The sequence below is a fragment of the Schistocerca nitens genome, chromosome 1, assembly GCF_023898315.1.
Source record: "Schistocerca nitens isolate TAMUIC-IGC-003100 chromosome 1, iqSchNite1.1, whole genome shotgun sequence".
NCBI lineage: Eukaryota > Metazoa > Arthropoda > Insecta > Orthoptera > Acrididae > Schistocerca > Schistocerca nitens.
In genome coordinates, this window is record NC_064614.1 from 188,063,991 (window position 1) to 188,084,712 (window position 20,722).

Genomic DNA, 20,722 nt, shown 5'->3' on the forward strand with positions numbered 1-20,722 from the left:
CTTTGTTACGATTTACGGAATCAGTGGTGACTCGTACTCAGAAATGTATTGATGCTGAAGGCCACCAGTTTGAACATTAATCACATTTTCAAAGTACATTTATTTTTCCAATTGGACTTTAAGCTTTCCATTTCCAGAAATTTAACATTGTAGAACGGGAAATAAATTTTCTATGACGCTTCAAAGTGTGTATACATTTTTTCTGACGCACCCTGTATTTCGGTATCTAAGTGGATACCGAATGGGACAAGCCATTGCGTTTCAGAGGAAAGTAACGCTCCCAACTACAGTGCAAATCTCCCGAAAATATGTGTAGTTATTGTGTGTAATTGTGTGTGGACGTTCTCCTTAACATTTACAGCCAATGGCGCCCTTTGTTGTGTTCTTAATGAGGCCTACTTCCGCAATGTTGAGCTGGTGTTCTCAGGAACTGGGCCTTATTGTCAAGGCCGCTCGCCGTGTCAGAACTGCAAATCATTGGACCTCTTCGGTGTGGGGAGACGTGTGTGGGGAGGGGGTTCACCGCAGGGCGCGATGTTTTGCACATAATGTTACCGGTCGGCCGAGACGTGCTAATAAAAGACGGCGAGCGGGCAGCCGGCCGTAGAAGCGAAAGTACGCCGCCTCCGCAGCTGCAGCGGACCATGGCGCACAATACAGCGCTGTGCGCGGCCGTCTTCCTCGCGCTAACACTCCTAGCCGGTAAGTTGAACAGCCTCGATTTAACTTTCTCATAGATTCCCTAAATAACTGGAGAGAAATGTCGGGGCTTTCAGCAAGGCCGCGTTAATTTCCTCTCCTAACCTCACCCAACTAAGCTGATGCTTAGTCCTTAATGACCTAGACCATTACCCCCGAGTGTAATCGGATATTAGCTAGTACCCCCACCCCTCCCTTTTCCATTGCTCTCATCATCACTAACTTACGGTCCAAATGAACGTTAGAATGATATAGAAGTTTCTTTTACCACGTTTATTTTTTAAATGATGAATGATATTTGGTTGTCGTCGGTGTGTTAACAGTCAAGGAGACAGTCGGTATTACTTATGTCTAGTAATCTTTTTTTATATTTGAGTGGTCCCACAACTCCTTTTCATATAAGAACGCTGACTATCCATAGTAAATATAGGCGTTTGTTACAAAACACTGTTCATCTGTACCAATCCTCTCTCTAGCGACACTTACTTCAGCTGCACCCCCATTTAAAAAATAACCCAGTTAAAATGTGTGCACTATACTTATTGTTTGAAAATCACTTGATTGTTGGCTCCTTAATTCTGAAATGGCAGAAATTGGAAGTATTCAGGCCGTTAGTGCTATGTGTCTGAAGGCTCTAATAATAATAATAATGATAATAATAATGTGTTCAGCGCTATACTGGTCCTTACCAAGTTACTATGGTGCCATCCTGTCAATAGTTCATTTATCTGTTTCTGAGTAATTAAGCAATTTTTGGTGTATTGCAAGAGCTGTTTATAACTTGGTGAAGACATTTTAATGAGATATGTAGCGTTTGTTACGTGTGTATTTCACTTTTACCGTCATCGACTTGCGCTACTAACATAGTGTTTGTGTACTGGAAGGACTGTGTGAGGAACCTGTAACCTGCACCGTATAGTGTCACACATCATTGCTAGTAATTGAGAAAAAAAAATTACTGATACATTAGAGTCTTGCGAAATCGTGATAATAGTAAGATCTTTTAAAAATAATTTAGTTTCATGACTGAAACACAATGAAATCTTCTTTGTTTATACTCCTTACAAAATTTCATTTTACTCCTCAGGGGGTAAGGACCCCCAAATTGGGGACCATTGACTTAGATATCGGTGTGACGTTAAACTCTGACCTCATCTTCATTTCAGCACTGTAAGAGTAAAGGAAGAGTATAACGGACCATCGTCGTCATGCAGGTCACTACCATCTGAGTACCAATAGTATATGGCTATGTCCTTGTTAAAAGAACCATTCCGATCTGTTAAACGAAGATGAGAGCAAGGGGATTTGAATCCTACAGCTTCCAGATTTGAGTCTACTGTTTTAACAACTGCCCTTCATCGCTTGGGGAATGGTAGTGAACTTCTTACTTGATTTCAGACAAATTTATTAGCCTCATAAATGTACAATCACGAAGAGAGAGACTTTTATTACGGCCTTAAGACCAATCTTCTACTATATTTACATCACGCAGAGTCTTATAAGGTAGTAGGTACTGACTCTGGTGATAGTTAACTGGGTTAACTTTAATTCTAAGAAATCATATAAAACTTTGCCAGTTTGTGATGACGAGGTGTAATGTTTCAACCATTTACCGAGTAGCATTGAAATTGTAATTTTTGCATAAAAAAGAGCTCGCAATCACTGGAACTCTGTAGCCAGTTATAAAATGATAAATACCGAAAATAAAATTGAAAGCTGCCCACTCAAATAACTATCAGTACGTAGTTACCACAAGGCTCAAAATGAAAACTCAGTAACTCAGCAAAATTATCTCTCATTGAGTCCAGTGCACAGATAACACTTTAAAAACAAATCTTTGTTCTTTCCCCATTTATTTCGTTTCAATTCCGTGTAATTAAATTTAAAACAAAGTGTTGATGTGAAACAAGTAATGCTGTGCCACACATCGAACTAGGGGAAAACAAAACGACGATGTTAAAGTGTTTTAGGAAAAATAATTAGTACACTAATCGCTTATATTATCTGAATTAACATAATTTCAATTCAATACATAATATACTTCTCCAACTGATCTTCAGATACTGAGTTAAACTCGCTTTAAGTTAGAAGTGATAGCTTACCAACAATGCATACATGCGGCTGATGCGTTTATGTGGATCCTGGAGGAAAAGTAAATGTCTGCTGCTCATCAGTAAAACAAATAGATATGTAAATAACTAAACTAGATTGAAAACGTTACCAAATTTTACAGCGGAATCCATATTCTACTATTTCTGTTACTTCTCTTTTTCCCGACCGAGTGAAATGGCGCAGTCGTTAACATGTTGGGTTCTAATTTGCGGGAAGGAGGTTCCAATTTCCGTCCGACCCTTCCAGACTAATGTAACTATTGTGATGGCTTCACTGACATGATCTGGGCCAATTTTTTAACCCCATCCTTCCCTGTGTAGTAGTTTATTAAGAATAAACACAAATCTTCCTTTTTTCTCTCGCTTTTGTTTCGTAAAACAGTTAGAAAACATCGAAAACCTTCTGAAACGTTTGAAAGGACCCCATGCACTGCCCAAGGGTGAACAGAACACTATGTACATACACAATGGGTCCCCTCACTTCTCCCCCTCTCCTCAGATACGGACTCGCTCTTTGTACCCTTGTTTCGTATTCATTCTGGATTTTACCTGAATAATGTTGCAAACTAACAAGACGGAGCTGCAGTTAATTGTACTGACCTTCACCAGGCAGATTCACGTCATCCTCTATCTTAATTAGACTAACAGGCACCCATTATCTTGTTAGTTTCAGATAGCCAGCGTCCGTGTTTCACGTTTTCACACTTACTTGTGTACGAGAATAGAGTTGCAAGTGGGCCTGTAGCATTCTGGGTTGCTCTAGTTCCTTTGGCCGTCGAAGTTATGTTCTTGTTCTTTCTCATATAAAGAGTCATAAGGACTTTTATGAATTTGTAAATGTACAATACATTGAGTCATTCTAAGACTAGGTGGCTGTCTCTTTTCCCTTATTTATAAGACTAATATAAATGTATCCTGCACTGGACTCATATTTCACTATTTTTTTCAAGGTAAGCTTAGCGAAGCACCATTATGGTTTGTCATTATTTCAGAATAATATTTAGCCCTTGAAAAAGAGAAAAATTCACTTTGAGAAATGATATGTAGTTTTCAGACAGTGTTGAATGTTCTTCAAGAATCACAAATGCAGATTTTCAAATCTATGAAAGTAAAAGAAATTTTGAGGATAAAAAGGGATGAAGTTTATCGTTCAGAATGTGATGGGCTAGAAGGAGAAACAGCACATGTGTACGATGCAACAATTAAATAGCTCAAAAAGTGGTTGATTTTGTGTCAAGAGTTTTTAGCGTTTATGTGGGTTGGTTTGAAGAATTTTCCAAAGTGGGAAGACATGGAACATACAGTTCTGTATTTCAATGATAAGTTTAATATTGAAATCGATGATATAAAGTACTTTGACCGGTTCTACATTTTTAGAGGTTTTTGACGAACAAGGCAAATGCTAATGCAGGAGGTCAGTTGTTGTCAAATGATATCTGCCACAAATATTTACAAGAGAGAAAGAATGTTGCTTGTGTGTCAGTGCTACTGAAATTGCAGAGTTTTTCTTCCTATACTAGTATAGGAAATATGTTCAGTAATTTACAGTCTGTGGTGCAAAGATCGAAATACACTTAGTGCTGAACCGTGCAACATAGTTATAAGAATTTCCTGTATATAGTTTTATGGTTATTTGTTGAAAAACGGGAAATTAATTTCATAAATTCAGTGGAATACCTCGGAAATAATGATATAGATGAAGATGCCTTGTTTACAAATGATGATTTTTTTATAGTTTGTATTAAAATTTGCCACAAATTATTATACTGTTCTAGGATTTAATAAATTTATATGGAATACTACCTATTATACATGTTTCATTTGCAAATCATTCAGTGCAATATATGTGGTATAAACAGTTTCATATTATAAGACTATAGTTGTAAAAACTGTAATTTATCTTAATGACAGTTAGGTAAATGTTGAGTAAACTATAACATCCTTGCGAATTTTTGTACGAATCTAGAAACGTCCTCTTTTTTGAAGACTGCCATCTAGTAACCCTATGTTGATTATTTAATGTGAATTACTTTAAATGACGAGAGAAATGTGCTTGCTTGCTTATATGAAAGAAGTAGTGTTTCCAGAAAATTTTGAAAGCAGTTTTCATTGTGGTATGGATGGACAAGTGACAGGGTTAACCTCTTCTGCAGATGCTGCCGTGTCACGTGTCAAGCGTGGCGGTGGTTATGGTGGGTATGGCGGCGGCGGTGGCGGTGGAGGTGGTGGCGGCGGAGGCGGCTTCGGCGGCCTCGGCCATGGAGGATTCGGAGGCGGCGGCTTAGGAGGCGGCGGAGGCTACGGTGGAGGCGGCTTGAGTGGCGCTGGACATGGAGGCATCGGCGGAGGTGGCTTAGGCGGCGGCGGAGGCCACGGGGGCTTTGGAGGAGGTGGCTTAGGCGGAGGTGGAGGCTACGGTGGAGGCGGCTTAGGCGGAGGTGGGCACGGTGGCTATGGTGGAGGCAATTTGGGTGGAGGCGGAGGCTACGGAGGAGGCAGCTTAGGTGGAGGTGGAGGCTACGACGGAGGCGGCTTAGGCGGAGGTGGACACGGTGGATACGGAGGTGGCGGCTTAGGCGGTGGAGGTGACGGAGGCTACGGCGGGGGTGGCTACCCTGGAATCGGAGGAGGAGGAGGCGGTTGCAATACCTGTGGCGGCGGAGGCCACAGCGGCGGCGGAGGGGGCACCTTCTCAAAGAGCAGCTCCCAGGCTTCCAGCTCCAGTTTCTCTGGTGGACTCGGAGGGTTGTGAGTAAACATTTCCTCTGGTCTTCTAATTCAATTAAACTGATGTCCTTTTTGTTCCATAGATCCTCAGTGAGGAGAGTCTCAAAGATTTAGAACATGTCAAAAAATTAATACATAATACATAAAAAAAATTTGCAATAAAGAAAAGAAAATCGATAGCTAATGTCTCTACCGCAGTTTCCAAGTGAAATGGTCCTCATGGATGTGAAATAACTCAAAAAATTTTAAAAATATGTTTATTTTAGAGGTAATAAGCAACTTTCCGAAAGTTAAATATGTTGAGGACCTGCTATAACTCTTCAGCTATTGTAGATACAATTAGTTTACAGTATTTATCTTCATTGATCACATTATTGCATTGAATATGTACAGAAGTAAAATTTTACGTAACACTCATTTTATGTTATCAGTAATACCTATACTCAACTGTTAGTTCTGCTAAGAAAAACAGTGTTCCTGGTGTGACTTGTAAATTGGCAACTGGTAACATTCTTCCACACTTGACCACGGCGCGTTGGCGAATTCGTAGAAATTTAGTGTGTTCGTAGTAATTTAGTGTATGAAAAACTTAAGAAATCGGGGAAAACACATATTGCAGGAAGTACATAACTTCTTTTTGGATTCCTCGTAGAGAATGAGCCGTAGTCACGTCCTGTGGGGAAAGCACAAACCCTAGCCCTTTTCCTGGCGCCGTGGTTGCTGAGAAAGTCCAAAGTAGTTGTATAGGAGAGACTGCACAACTGTGTATGTTTCCACGATTTTTTATGAAATTTTAAACGTGAACGAAATTTTAAACGTGCGCCACCAAGATGTTGTATTTAAAGATAAACAAGTGGACTGCCTTTGCTGCTCTGATCGTCTCGTCAAGATGCGACTACCCACAGAATTCAATGTATGCGAGGCTGAATTATAAACGATCTTGAGCGCACTGGATCAGCTGAGCTGTGCTCAAACTGCAAAATTCCCCACATGCTCCTACTTCCACAATGCGCTTTAGTCTCTACAACATTTGTATCCAGGAGGTAAAAGCGTATAGAAAATCCGGGACTCCCTTCCTTTGCGTCACAGTGTGGGGAAGCAGGTGGGTACCAGAGAATACAGATTTACACAGTTGCTGTTCCACAGTCAAGTTTAAGATTTTCGAAGACACGTATTAGCAGATGTAGCAACCGGCGAGGTGTGTAGCGAAAATCAGACGGTTCGGTGCGTCATATCTCTATATGGTCTCACCTTGATGCTGAGCTGCAGAGTCATGCGAAGATGGGGCAGAGACGGCCTGGAGTTACAGAGAGCACACTGCAGCTTGTAAAGTCAACAGCGCGGCCATCACTTGCTTCTCTCCATCCGTACAGAAGAAGTGGGGTACTAGTCACTCGTCTTTGTGAGGGACACAGCCCGATGCAGCAAGGCTATCGAGGGAACCCTCCAATGTTTGGTGCTTTTGGTGTACCGCTGATAGTGCGCAACATTTTATTTGACTGTTTTATATTCAGACAGGAGTGCAGCCGTTAATTTATCTGCAAAAGCGCTCTCTATTTTAGACAACAAAGCGGCGAATGTGTGACGACTCTTGAGATCCTATGAAACGAATAGTTGCTCCCTAAAATATTAGGAAGGAGTGTTTAATGTGTTTTCATGCTTGGCTGACACTTGAACGCCTTTGAAAGCGATCTGCCAGCGACACATTCCTGTGTCGTTTCTTTTAGCCTCCGTCTTGAGCCGACCGCTGTGGCCGAGCGGTTCTAGGCGCTTCAGTCCGGAACCGCGCTACTGCTACGGTCGCAGGTTCGAATCCTGCCTCGGGTATGGATGTGTGTGATGTGCTTAGGTTAGTTAGGTTTAAGTAGTTCTAAGTCTAGGGGACTGATGACCTCAGATGTTAAGTCCCATAGTGGTTAGAGCCATTTGAACCATTTGAACCTCCTTCTTGTGTTACCGATGTTTTAGTAGAAAATCTTAGGACATTTGACTAAATTTACAGTATCGTAAAGGCTTCGTGATGGTCTCATTGTGCGGATGAACGTGAGTGAGACGTGGTGTATGTGTGTGTGTGTGTGTGTGTGTGTGTGTCTGTGTGTGTGTGTGTGTGTGATAGACAGATAGATAGATAGATAGATAGAGAGAGAGAGAGAGAGAGAAATATTAATTAAGATTATATTTTGTCTCTTTTTTAATCCTTTAGACATTTTAACTACATTCGTTTCTAATTCTTCTGGTAAGGGCACTGATAAACTTGCTGTTATTGACCTATAAACAACACACACACACACACACACACACACACACACACACACACACAATCACATGCACGCACACACATATGTACTGTGAGAGGTGATGAAAATCATCAAGTGTATCAGAGTATTCATACACTGATGAAATGATAGAGTATTTCAGACGACGTGTGACACATATAAATCAGTATCTATCAGTAGAGTAGAGTATCAGTAGAGTATTTAAGACGACGTGTGACACATATAAATCAGTATCTATCAGTATTTATTTCCATCTAAGTATCTGAACGTAACGAAAGAATATCGTGTGCAATTTTTCTACATGCACCAATAGAGGAAGTGCAACGTAATGCATCCAATGGGATAATAATGCAGCTGGTGCATGGTCTATTTCTGGCATTCTTATTGACAGTGGGTGGTTGCTTCGCTAAAAAAACTTTATGGACCTTCGATTTCAATAAAGGAATGTATCTACATTAGCTCCATCCACTAAGCTTTCTAATGAATACAAGCACAAATTTTTGTCTTCTGTCTACCGAATGAAGTGACAGGTTGTTTTCTTTTTCTGATTTTAATTTTTATACGACGTCCGATCGGTTGCGAAATGGAAATCGCTGTGAAAATAAAAAAAAAAAATCTTTTATTTGCAACAGTTAGCTGCTTCTTCCAGCTTCATGTCTACATAGTTGTCGTTTCAACTGAAGACATCTGTCGTAGCGTTGCACCAACTTTTCAGTCCATAGAAGGCAGCCGCCTGTGTTCTCCACTGGTTCTCTACGCTGGTTCGCAGCTCGTTGTCTGTGTTAAAATGTTGTCTTCATAGCCAGAGGTTCATGTTCAAATGGCTCTGAGCACTATGGGACTCAACTGCTGAGGTCATTAGTCCCCTAGAACTTAGAACTACTTAAACCTAACTAACCTAAGGACATCACAAACATCCATGCCCGAGGCAGGATTCGAACCTGCGACCGTAGCGGTCTTGCGGTTCCAGACTGCAGCGCCTTTAACCGCACGGCCACTTCGGCCGGCGAGGTTCATGTGAGCAGAAACAATATAGAAGGTCAGCAACTGGAAGCAGTTAATTCCATAAATTATCTGTGAGTAGGCATTAGGAGTGATTTAAAATGGAATGTTCATATAAAGTTGATCGTCGGTAAAGCAGAAGCCAGACTGAGATTAAATTGGAAGAATCCTAAGTAAATGCAATCTGATAACAAAGGAAGTAGGTTACAGTACACTTGTTCGCCTACTGCTTGAATATTGCTCACCAGTGTGGGATCCGTGCCAGATAGGGTTGATAGAAGAGATAGAAAAGATCCAACGGAGAGCAGCGCGCTTCGTTACAGGATCATTTAGTAATCGCGAAAGCGCTACGGAGGAGATAGATAAACTCCAGTGGTAGACTCTGCAGAAGAGACGCTCAGTAGCTCTGTACGGGCTTTAGTTGAACTTTCGAGAACATACCGTCACCGAGGATTCAAGCAGTATATTGCTCCCTCCTACGTATATGTCGCGAAGCGGCCATGAGGATAAAATCAGAGAGATTAGAGCCCACACAGAGGCATACCGACAGTCTTCCTGTCCACGAACAATACGAGACTGGAATAGAAGGGAGAACCGATAGAGGTACTCAAAGTACCCTCCGCCACACACCGTCAGGTGGCTTGCGGAGTATGAGTGTAGATGTAGATGTAGATGAAAATCAGAGGGAACCATGTTGAATCTGAATGGTAGGCGACCAAAAGACTTCCCACCGAAAACGCTGCAGGTGCGCCCTCATTGCCCCTCCAGTGCGCTGCCGACAATTTTCATGAAGAAGGAAATGCACGATAGTTACGCTATGAGGACTGCTTGAAAGCAGGCGAAATCTCACCGCAGACACCCATGCTTGGCAGGAGACACTACTTTCTAGGTATCTTTAAGTCCTCACTGTGCGCTCAGAACTGAAAAGGGCAACGTGACGCGATCGACGGACATAATAGAGAAACACATCTGTGCAACGTTTCATCGGTTTTTCACTGTGGTTTCCATTTCGCGCCCGGTCGGACCTTACTTTCAGAACAGCCCTTGTAGTAAGCTAAGAAATTTGTCAGATGATGCAGTTACCCATAAAAAATCATCATAAATATCGTCAGGGCCGAAAGTCGCACAAAGACTCGCAACATGCTTCATACGCTAAGAAATATAAAATTATGCACAACGACACAGTATCCTATGACTACAATACTATTAATAGTCACAGTATAGTTTCAGTCTCGGGAGGGTGGCACTTAACATGCTGAAAACCTGAATGGGTAAAGCCTTGAAGATAGCTGCCAACACCGCAGCAGAACTCTACTTAACAACGTTTCAAAAGTTATTATTACGAGTAGTCTGTAAACACCACAGTACCGTATGTATCGCTCCCGTAGTAGCCTCAGACACAAGATTAGACTATTTAAAGCGCGCACAGAGGCAGTTTATTGGTGACTCATCCCGCGCTCAATACGCTAACCCAAGAAGGAACCCTAATACCTACGTGGGTTCAAATGGTTCAAATGGCTCTGAGCTCTATGGGACTTAGCTTTTGAGGGAATCAGTCGCCTAGAACTCCACTTAAACCTAACTAACGTAAGGACATCACACATATCCATGCCCGAGGCAGGATTCGAGCCTGCGACCGTAGCGGTCGCGCGGTTCCAGCCAGTAGCGCCTAGAACCACTCGCCCACCCCGGCCGGCACCTACGTGGGAAGCACCCTCTTTCACAGCGCCTTTCAGAATGTGTACATAGATGTGGATTTTGCAGTGTTTCTCACATCTCGCCTAAACGACATGTCTTATCTTTAATAAGTTCCAAAACATTTGGACACCGATACTTTTATTCCTCTTCAGAGCCATCTTGTAATGTCAAATAGTTACAAATTATACAGACCATCTTCGCATCGGAAGACTGACGAATTATTTTTCAGTGAAAACACAGCAATAAAATAAACTACTCAACACCTCGTGCAATTGTACCGCAGTTGTAGAAACATGAAGCTTTCAGTTTCGCTTTGTCATTGTCCAAGTAGTGTTCTGTTATTACATTGCTCTTAGGACGACATTGCTCATAGTAGATTCTTAAACAGTAAATTCTTTGTCAGCTGACGATGATCAAATTTACTGAGAACAGCTGTAACTGGTATGAAAAATATTGAAGCGCTTTTACGAATACCGGTACTCCTTTAATTAAACAGGACTGATTTTTTTTGAGCTCGGACAAAAAAATTCATGTAACTGTATTAGCTGTAATTTACCAATTATCTTGTTATAGACATGCAAGTGCTATATCCAATACGCTAATGATCATATGTTAAAAAGTTATATTCGTCTGTTTTGTTTCAGCGGCCATGGTGGCTACGGGAAGTGAGAGCAGAAATCCATAATATTTAATTTCCTGCTACCATCTTCCCAGTGAACTTGTGTAATTTTTCAAGAAAATAAATTCAGTGTACATAAACTTCATGTTATTTGATATAGAATTATCCGTACTGAAATTTTGTTTGAACAAGAGCCGTAGTTTTTACGTAATGCCAAGAAAATCTTGGAAAAAATTAGGAAAAAAAAGAGTATTTTCTTGAGTGATGTTTTTTATTAGAACATTCAGAACCTTTTACACTGACTTTGTTTAGTGCTTTATCAAAACAACGTACTTTCCAAAATTATAAAGTTAGAGTATGGACAATGGTCGATGATTACCTGAAGAATGTTATACCTAGTGTGTATGATGTTACCCTAAGCATAGAGCAAGTGTGCTCAGTACTCAGGAACTATAAATTATACTCAGATGTAAATTGAATTATTCCAAAAAAATGATGTTCACCTTGTAATTTAACAATAAAAGCCATTTTTCAAATGTCAAATGTGATCAACAAGAGTTCCTCAAACATGGAAAATCGTATTTGCAACAGCAGTTCAAACTGAAAATGAATATCTATTGGAATTGCCAGTGAAATTTTGTTACAATTATACAACTATACCAGTTTCATACATATCGAGAGTTCTCAAACAAAGGAACATCAGAATGGTGCTCGACGGATACTTCACAGGTGCGTATTTTTCATCGCCCAGATAATAGCACAAATACTGCTGAAAGTGTTGGTCACTTGGAAATAGGGTATCGTCAATTCGGTGGAGTATATGTTTTTTCCTTTTTTTTTAAAATTAATTGTTCGCTACATGGGACATTATGTGTCACTCATACTGTTGACAGCTCTTCCCATTTAATTTGTGAGATGAACTTGTCATCTAACAGCGTATTGTCACTAAGGATCTGGGCATTCGAAGTGAGGCTTTGTGCTAGGAAAGAAAAGAAATGGATGCAGCAGCGAAAATACATGAAGCAATTTACTGAATTAGTTTCAGATGCAACTCAACACCACCGCTTGTGATGATCTCAGGCAGCAGTTGCTGTCCTTTATTGCAAGCTTTATTGTTGCGATCAAAATGACTGGTACAAAAGATTATAAAAACAGAAACCGTTTGGCTGAAGCTATGTTTCACGAACAAATAGTAAGACACAATTTGATCCAGTTTTTTGCTGATTGTGAGTGCTGCAAAACATTATTTCATCTCACTATCCTGCTACCAAAGTTCTGTTATGGATGAATAAAAAAATTATACAGAGCTGTATGAGCGTAGTTTAACGAAGAAGTACAACTTCTGGGACGCAAATAGTAGGCTCCACCGAATGCTATAATTGTGTACATACGCTAAAGACGTGAGTGACCTGCGTATTCAGGGTAATACCCCTATACAATATAGGGGGAAAAATGAACACTTACCATCGTTATGTGTTAAGGTTTTATATTCCTCCTTTAAATCTGTTAATTATCAGTTCGTTGTAAACGTACATCAAAACACCGACCATCGTTACACATAAATTTTATGTACCTTCTTTAAATCTGTTAACTATCAGTTCATTACTGTCTTCTTTTTTAATTTTGTTATGTATATGTAGTTTCAAAGAAAGTGTGACGTTAAAAATGAGAATGAGCATCTACGACCTTCAAGTAACGTGCGACATTTATGAACTCAACATAACAATTTGTGGTTAAGAATTTAAGCTACATGCGTGGACGTCGCATTATGTCTGCAACTCAAACGAGTAAGAAGTAATGATTAAACGTAAAATTTTTAAAAACATAAGGAACAAATAAGAGAATGAGAATAACGCAATACGCGGCCCAAGGGGCACCGAAGAAACCACTTGTGAACTATTATACTAAAGAGGGGTTCAGAGATTTTCGCTTCAGCAACAGTTACGTTACTGAAAGTCATCGACCAATTTACACGAAATTAAAATATCGAGGAACACCAGTACCACACAAATTTGAAAATAAGGCTCTACCAACACAGCCAAAGAGGATAACGTGAGTCATGAGAGCAGATATGCTAATTTATAAACGTGGATATGAATATGTTTCGCCAATTGAATTTCATATAGTTAATATACGTTTATTAGACTTTACCATCTGTGTGTCACTTGCCAAAGAAAGCGATGTGTTGCTGATTTCCATTACGTAAGGTCTGTATATGATATGCGAGTAACTTGTAGCGTGACGCTTCTGGAAGCTGGATTGTAGTGAATAAGCAGAATTATAGTTTTTCGGAGTCTGGAAGAAGTGAGACTACTAGTAACGAACTCTGATGTGTAATGAGCTCAATAACTGTCAATGACTGATATTCAGATAATTTACAGTGATGAGCCAAATCGTTAGGAATATCTGCTTAACTGCTTGTTAGTCAAATATGGAACACAACTGCGTGAATGGATCCGACAAATAATTGGTAGGTTTCCGAGGGTATGTAACACCAGGTGTTTACGCACTGCTCATACAAATACCACTGTTATAGCCGGCCGCTGTGGCCGAGCGGTTCTAGGCGCTTCAGACCGGAACCGTGCGACTGCTACAGTCGCAGATTCGAATCCATCCTCGGGCATGGATGTGTGTGATGTCCTTAGGTTAGTTAGGTTCAAATAAGTTCTAGGGGACCGATGACCTCAGATGTTAAGTCCCATAGTGCTCAGAGCCATTTGAACCATTTTTTGAACCACTGCTATGTGGGTGTTGGTTTGTGGGCAAGATATGTTCCATTGGATTCAGTTCAGGCGAATTCGGTGGCCAATACATCAACGTGAGTTTATTGACATGGTCTTCAAACCACTCTGGCACGATTCTGGCCTTGTGATACGAATTCCATCACTCTTCGGGGGATACAAGCAGGTTGTATGCAGTAATCTTCAGGTAGTCCACAGCTGCCATAGTTCCTTCGACTACTACCAAAGTTCCCACGGAAGCCCCGGTTACTGTCCTCTGTAGCATAAGATTGCCCCCGTCGACCTCAGGCCGAGGTGCGCCGCACGTTGAGAGCAGCTGGTCGCGTGGATGACGGCGTATCCAGACATGGCTGTAGACCTGTTGTAACGAGAGGCGTGCCTCATCCGATCAGGAGACACCATTTTTCATTGATCCACAGACCACTCTCGGACGTCCCGTTTCGAAAAAGGCACCATTGAATCGTAACACATCACGGACCTGTAAGGAAATCCTTCATGTGCAGCAAAAAACAAAAAACAAAAGGAATCGTGTAGAAGATGTAAACATAGTGATGTGGTACTGTGCGTTATGCCTTCTTTCGAAATAAATCGCAAGAAGCTTCCTGAAACGTTCTTCTTTGTATTGATATCTTCGGGGTCTATTTGGAAAGTAAGGTGCGATCGGGTGCGAAGTGAAAGCGAAAATGCGATGAAGCTTTGCGCAGATGTGTTGGGCGGTGTCTCCAGTACGCCCGCTGATCGCGTCGCGACACGCTTTTCAGTTCTGAGTGCACAGTGAGCACGTAAAGATGTCTAGCTAAATAGTGTCTCCCACCAAGTATGAGGCCTGGTGAGAGATTTCGCCTTACGTCGTGCAGCCCGCGTACCATAACTATCATGCCTTTCCTTCAGTTCTCGGCAGCAGTGAAGATGGTCCTGCATCTTTTCGATGGGATGTGTTTGATCACCCACAATACAGCCTTTTAATTGGCTCCCTCAGTTTCATCTCTCCTAGCACGAACCGCTGGCCCATAGCAAGCCTCTCTGCAATCGGCTACAGTTATTCTTAAAAGTACAATTCATTAGAAGAACATATTGGTGAGACTGTGTGGCTATCGAACACAGATGTGTGAAGTGTTGCTCTCTTGACCACTTGATCTTTCCTCTATTTTAGGTAGCGATGAGACAAATCTGGTACTATTTTTAACAATACCTGTTACGTCTGACAAAGCTTTAACATAAAAGAATTTAATATACAGGATCACACAAAAATCAGTTAACATCTGAAAATTCAATATTTCACAGAATAATGTAAGTAGAGAGGTAAAAGTAGACACACATGCTTGAAATGACATGGACTTTTACTGAAACGAAAAAAGTGCACAAAAGGGCCAACAGATGGAGCTACATATGTTACAAAAACAATAATTAGAATAACAATTGATTTTTAACAAAGACGGTTTTCTTTATAACAAATGCTCAACATGTCAGCCGTCATTCATCAATAATACCTGTTGTCGAGGACCAATGTTGTGAAAAGCACTCTATGGCATATCAGTAGCTATGACGAGAAACTGTCGCCGGATGCTGCCTTTTAGCTCCCCTAATGAAGTCGGACGATCGTGGTAGACCTCAGGTAATTCCACAACCAATAATCGCACGAATTCAGGTCTAGGGATCTGGGAGGCCAACCATGTCGGAAGGGGCAACGAAGCACGCCATCCTCGCCAAACTATGTGCGCAAGAGATCTTTCACAGGTGTCGCAATAGGGGGTGGAGCTCCGTCCTCCATAAAATGTACCTTTCAGTATGTGTTTATCAGGCATGGGATTATGCGATTCTGTAACATATCAGCGTACCTCGCACCCACCACAGTTTGAAAAGCGGAACCCCTCATTTCCTCGAAGGGTAAGGTTCTGATCACGACTGATGTGGCAAATCCACACCACACCGTGACATTCTCGTCATGTAACGGGGTTTCAAAGACAGTTCTAGTATTTTTGGTACCCCAAATTGTGTGTGTTAAAATACCCTCGGAGCGTGAAACGGGCTTCACCGGTTCACAAGACAGACAACTAATTATGATCTTCCTCCATTTTTTTAAGTACCCACACCGCAGATGCTCTCCGCACACGAAACTGTTAGCTAACAGTTCACAATGTCGCAGAATTTTGTACGGAGAGCAGTCGGGAGTACGCCTTAGTGCTCTCCAAGAAACAGAGTGTGGAATGCCGGTGCAGCGTGCGGGATGATCCAGCTAAAGTCTACATTTCTTCCTGAAATGTCCGAGCAGCAGCAACACTGTCGTCCGGTCGTCCATTACGGGGCCGATCCTATAAATAACCTGTAGCTTCGAACTTCGCAGTCATTTTCCTCACAGCACCGCTTGTCACAGGACCTTTACCCGTTCGCAAACCCTTCTTATGGCGATAGAACCGTAAATCTGCAATAGTGGATTCCCCAGTCTGATAGTAAAGTCTCACTAACGGGGCTTTTTCTGGTAAGGTGAACATGACAAGACTGTTGGCGCATCTGACGCCCTCTCTCACTACAGCTCCTTTTATACAAGATTCTCATGCGGCGTCACTGAAATGTTGCTGTCCAGTGCCATGTACTGGTAACTTTCTGCACTCCGTTGTGGTTTCAATAGAAGCCCATATCATTTCAGGCATGTGTGTCAAGTTTTATCTCTCTGTCTGCATTATTCCTTGAATTGGTGCATTTTCAAACGTTAACGAGCTTTTGGGTCACCTTGTATTTATGCGCTAACTGACTCAAATTGCTCTAAGCACTACGGGACTTAACATCTGAGATCATCAGTCCCCTAGACGTATAACTACTTAAACCTTACTAACCTAAGGACATCACACACATCCATGCCCGAGACATGCAGCGCGGTTCCGGACTGAAGCGCCTAGAGCCGCTAGGCCACAGGGGCCGGCAATAGCTGATTCTTCCATTTTTTCCCTCTTGATTGGCCAGCTACGTCGAAACGTTCCTATTGCTTGTACCTAGGAGCTGCAGGAGTGCCGCTCGAGCTGATGCTCACGGTTGCGGCCTTAAATCTATCACCGAGCGAGGTGGCGCAGTGGTTAGCACACTGGACTCGCATTCGGGAGGACGACGGTTCAATCCCGTCTCCAGCCATCCTGATTTAGGTTTTCCGTGATTTCCCTAAATCGTTTCAGGCAAATGCCGGGATGGTTCCTTTGAAAGGGCACGGCCGATTTCCTTCCCCATCCTTCCCTAACCCGAGCTTGCGCTCCGTCTCTAATGACCTCGTTGTCGACGGGACGTTAAACAACACTAACCTAACCTTAAATCTATCGCTTTGTGTGCTTGGCGCGCGGCAAGCAACGTTACGTGGCCTACAGCTTAATCGTAGACGTCTATGGGCGGACACGTATTAGGTTCCTGCTCTGCTACCATATCAGATCAGTCTCAGTAAGTGTTGTCAGCCTCGCCTTGACCCACAAGACAAGGTTAAACTATTCACTACTCCAACGCCAACAACCAAAACTCTTACCACTTTCAGAAAGATTCCAAGATTCATCCACTGGCTCGGAGTGTGTTCACCACTAACAATTTAATTCACCGCCTCCACCTGCCTTCTAGCAGCTTCCATCTATAATATCCGTTACAGCAGATCAAGAATACAATTTAAAGTCACACTTGATTTTCCACTGAAACAATTTATTGGATTCTGTGAAATCACGCCAAGTTGGCATGGTTTACTGTAACACCATCTGTCCAACTAACTTCTTTAATTCACCGCCTCCACCTGCCTTCTAGCAGCTTCCATCTATAATATCCGTTACAGCAGATCAAGAATACAATTTAAAGTCATTTACTGCAACACCATCTGTCCACCTAACTTTTTGGCGTGACAACTTACGAGGAGTGTTCAATATGTAATGCAACAATTTTTTTTCCTCTGCGAGCTTCGACAGAGAAAATTCGGAGTTTGCTGTCGGACACCGTGGAATATTCCCGCTTTAGTTCCTTTATTTTCATGAAGCTCCGATAGGTGGCGGCGCTATACGTAGCCTTTAAAATGGCGTCTGTAATGGAGCTGAATTCCAAGTAGAGAGCTGTAATTGAATTTCTTTTGACAGGAAACCAGAGTATCGCAGATATTCATAGGAGCTTGTAGAATGTCTATGGAGACCTGGCAGTGAACAAAATCACGGTGAGTCGCTGGGCGAGGCGTCTGTCATCATTGCAAAAAGGTTGCACAAGCCTGTCGAATCTCCGCGTGCTGGCAAGCAGCACATAGCTGTGACCCCTGCAGTGTGGAATGTACGAATACTCTCTTTCGAGGTAATCGACGGTTCACAAGCAACTGTACGTCTCTACTGGTAGTGCTGACAAATTCGTCCACCAGTTGGTATACTCAAAAGTGTGTACCCATTGGGTTTCTTTTTGCCTAACAGAAGACCGTAAAGAGCAACGAAAGGCCATCTGTTTGGTCTATTGAAGGATGCACCCCGCGGGAAGCAGCACGCGGATGATGGGGAGGTTATTGATGCATCGAGACGCTGACTCCAACGACGACCCGTAGAGCGTTATCATGCAGGCACACAGGCCGTCTCGCTAAGGTGGTGTAAGGCTGTCCCACTGGACGTAGATTGTGTTGAAAAATAGGATTCTGTAGTCGAATGAGTGGGGAATAATATGGTATTTTGGAATTCTAAATAAAGGCAGCCTGCTTTCAGAGAAAAACTGTTGGCTTTATTTACTGAACGCCCTACGTAATTTGAAGACTTTGCCCACTGAGGATGTACACAATCTCTAAATGGCAACTGTCTCATACCGAAAACAAAAAACTGTTGAGCACTTCACAACCACGCTTAGGAAACGTCATTGACAGTTCTCTAAGCTTCCTGCACAGGGAGAAATACAGTTTCACAAGTGCACAAGTGAGCCATATGCCAGCAGTCGACTGTTTCTCTGAAGATGCGTAGACTGATATGTCTGGTTGACTGCCGCGACCATCTCTGAGCTGCCTAGTCTGGTATGTCTTGCGGAGCTCAGCGACTTCGGACTGCTCCTCGCAGTTCGTGGTTGCAACAGGAAGCCGCTCTGGTGCTAGGTTTCGCATGGTACGGAAGACGATGTAACCAACCGTTCCAGCATGTTGCCGCATGTATTTGGGTAACATCGCTGCAGGATCCCGGTTTGATGTCTGCATTTTACGTCTGTATTACTTGTATTTCTGCAGGATGGTATCGCTTTCGAGCCATCTTTATACAGACTAAATTCTAGGGTCCTGTATTTGTTCAAATACAGTACAGGACAAAATCTGTATTCATATGTGATCAGTCCAGAAGCAGGTCTCCAAGCAGAAGAATATGTCCATTAGTCTTTAACGAATTCGTGAGTGCCGGTGGTATTCTAAGTTTCTCTCTTTCAACTGAAAATAAAAAGAATGTTTTCATTGTATTATTTTTTGGTCTTATTAAATAACTACACTACTGATGATTTTGTGGGACTTGAGGTTAATTTAAATCGCCCGCAAGAGGCTTCCTATTATGTAATTTACCGTTTTGAACATTAAAATGTCTTTCTACACCAATCTACGTTCTTCTTTTCGTTGCATTAAAAGGTTTCCTTTTTTTGAAGATACAAAAATGAGGCATTATACATAAACATGAATACTAGGTCCTTCAGGCACCTTTTACCATTTAATAGTCCTGCTTAATGAGAAATGCATTTGTCTTTCTTCAACACGCACTCTTCTGTCTTTCATAATATATCTACAGCTATCAGGTAAGTCGACGTGACGCAGTTTGCTGATGTACGCCGTTCGGAGCAGCGAGGTCATCAGATCAGTTTCACTACATAAATTTTGTCATTAGAAAGTCCTTGCCCTGGATGATTGGTTTCAGATCGTACAGATGTCAAATTCTTTTATCTTACAAGCGTTTCGCCTACAGTATGAAGATCGTTCCACGTCTAATCTTTCAGGCAAGAGGGTTCCTGGTTATGATTTACTGATCTGTTTCCTTCAGAAAGTTTACAATGACGTTCCCGTTGCAATTGTAAGAGCACTATCATTGTCATTGAAATTTCCAAGCTGGATTGCAATACAAGGGAATCTTGCGCGAAAATTGATGAAAATCAGAGTAAAACTGTTTCAAATTATTAATGGAACAATTAGCTTAATTAATTTTTCAAGACGATGGTAGGCTTTTAAAATCAGTAGCACTCTCGAATGAGCGTCTTCACTCTAGAAAGCCTACGACTGAATTAGTATCAAACTAAAAGCATGAACCACTCTTCTCTGCAATGTACACTATGTGATCAAAATTATCCGGAAACCCCCAAAAACATAAGTTTTTAATATTACGTACATTGTGCTGCCACCTACTGCCAGGTACTCCGTACCAGCGACCTCAGTAGTCATTAGACATCGTGAGAGAGCAGAATTGGGCGCTCCGCGGAACTCACAGACTTCGAACGTGGTCAGATGATAGGGTGTCACTAATGTCATACGTCTGCATGCGAAATTTCCACACTCCTAAACATCCCTAGGTCCACTTTCGATGTGATAGTGAAGTGGAAATGTGAAGGGACACGTAAAGCACGAAAGCGTACAGGCAGGCCTCATCTGTTGACTGACGGAGGCCGCCGACAGTTGAAGAGGGTCGTAATGTGTAATAGGCAGATATCTATTCAGACCATCATCCACGAATTCCAAATTGCATCAGGATCCACTTCAAGTACTATGACAGTTACGCGAAATGTGAGAAAACTTGAATTTCATGGTCGAGCGGCTCCTCATAAGCCACACATCACGCCGGTAAATGCCAAGCGACGCCTCGCTTGATGTAAGGAGCGTAAACAATGGACGATTGAACAGAGGAAAAA

The 20,722-nt window shown here is 42.0% G+C and overlaps 1 protein-coding gene across 2 annotated transcripts; it reads left to right on the forward strand.

The window, feature by feature from the left end:
- The first annotated feature begins 560 nt into the window (after positions 1-560).
- LOC126245108 (acanthoscurrin-2-like) lies at positions 561-11,675 on the forward strand. 2 transcript variants are annotated; one of them, XM_049948292.1, is made up of 4 exons: positions 561-702; positions 4,964-5,314; positions 5,348-5,558; positions 11,158-11,675. In XM_049948292.1, exons 1-4 carry the CDS (start codon positions 645-647, stop codon positions 11,180-11,182), a joined length of 645 nt encoding a protein of 214 aa, XP_049804249.1. In that variant the 5' UTR covers positions 561-644; the 3' UTR covers positions 11,183-11,675. The 2 variants fall into 2 exon arrangements, with proteins under 2 accessions (XP_049804249.1, XP_049804248.1); XM_049948291.1 differs by having other exon boundaries at positions 4,964-5,558.
- Positions 11,676-20,722: the final 9,047 nt, after the last annotated feature.

What these genes read in the sequence shown, in the direction of transcription:
- LOC126245108 (XM_049948291.1), top strand. Translation starts at nt 645, where the DNA reads ATGGCGCACAATACAGCGCTGTGCGCGGCCGTCTTCCTCGCGCTAACA. An exon ending in CGCGCTAACACTCCTAGCCG is followed by an intron (nt 703 to 4,963) that starts GTAAGTTGAACA and finishes CCTCTTCTGCAG; the next exon opens with ATGCTGCCGTGTCACGTGTC. An exon ending in TCTGGTGGACTCGGAGGGTT is followed by an intron (nt 5,559 to 11,157) that starts GTGAGTAAACAT and finishes GTTTTGTTTCAG; the next exon opens with CGGCCATGGTGGCTACGGGA.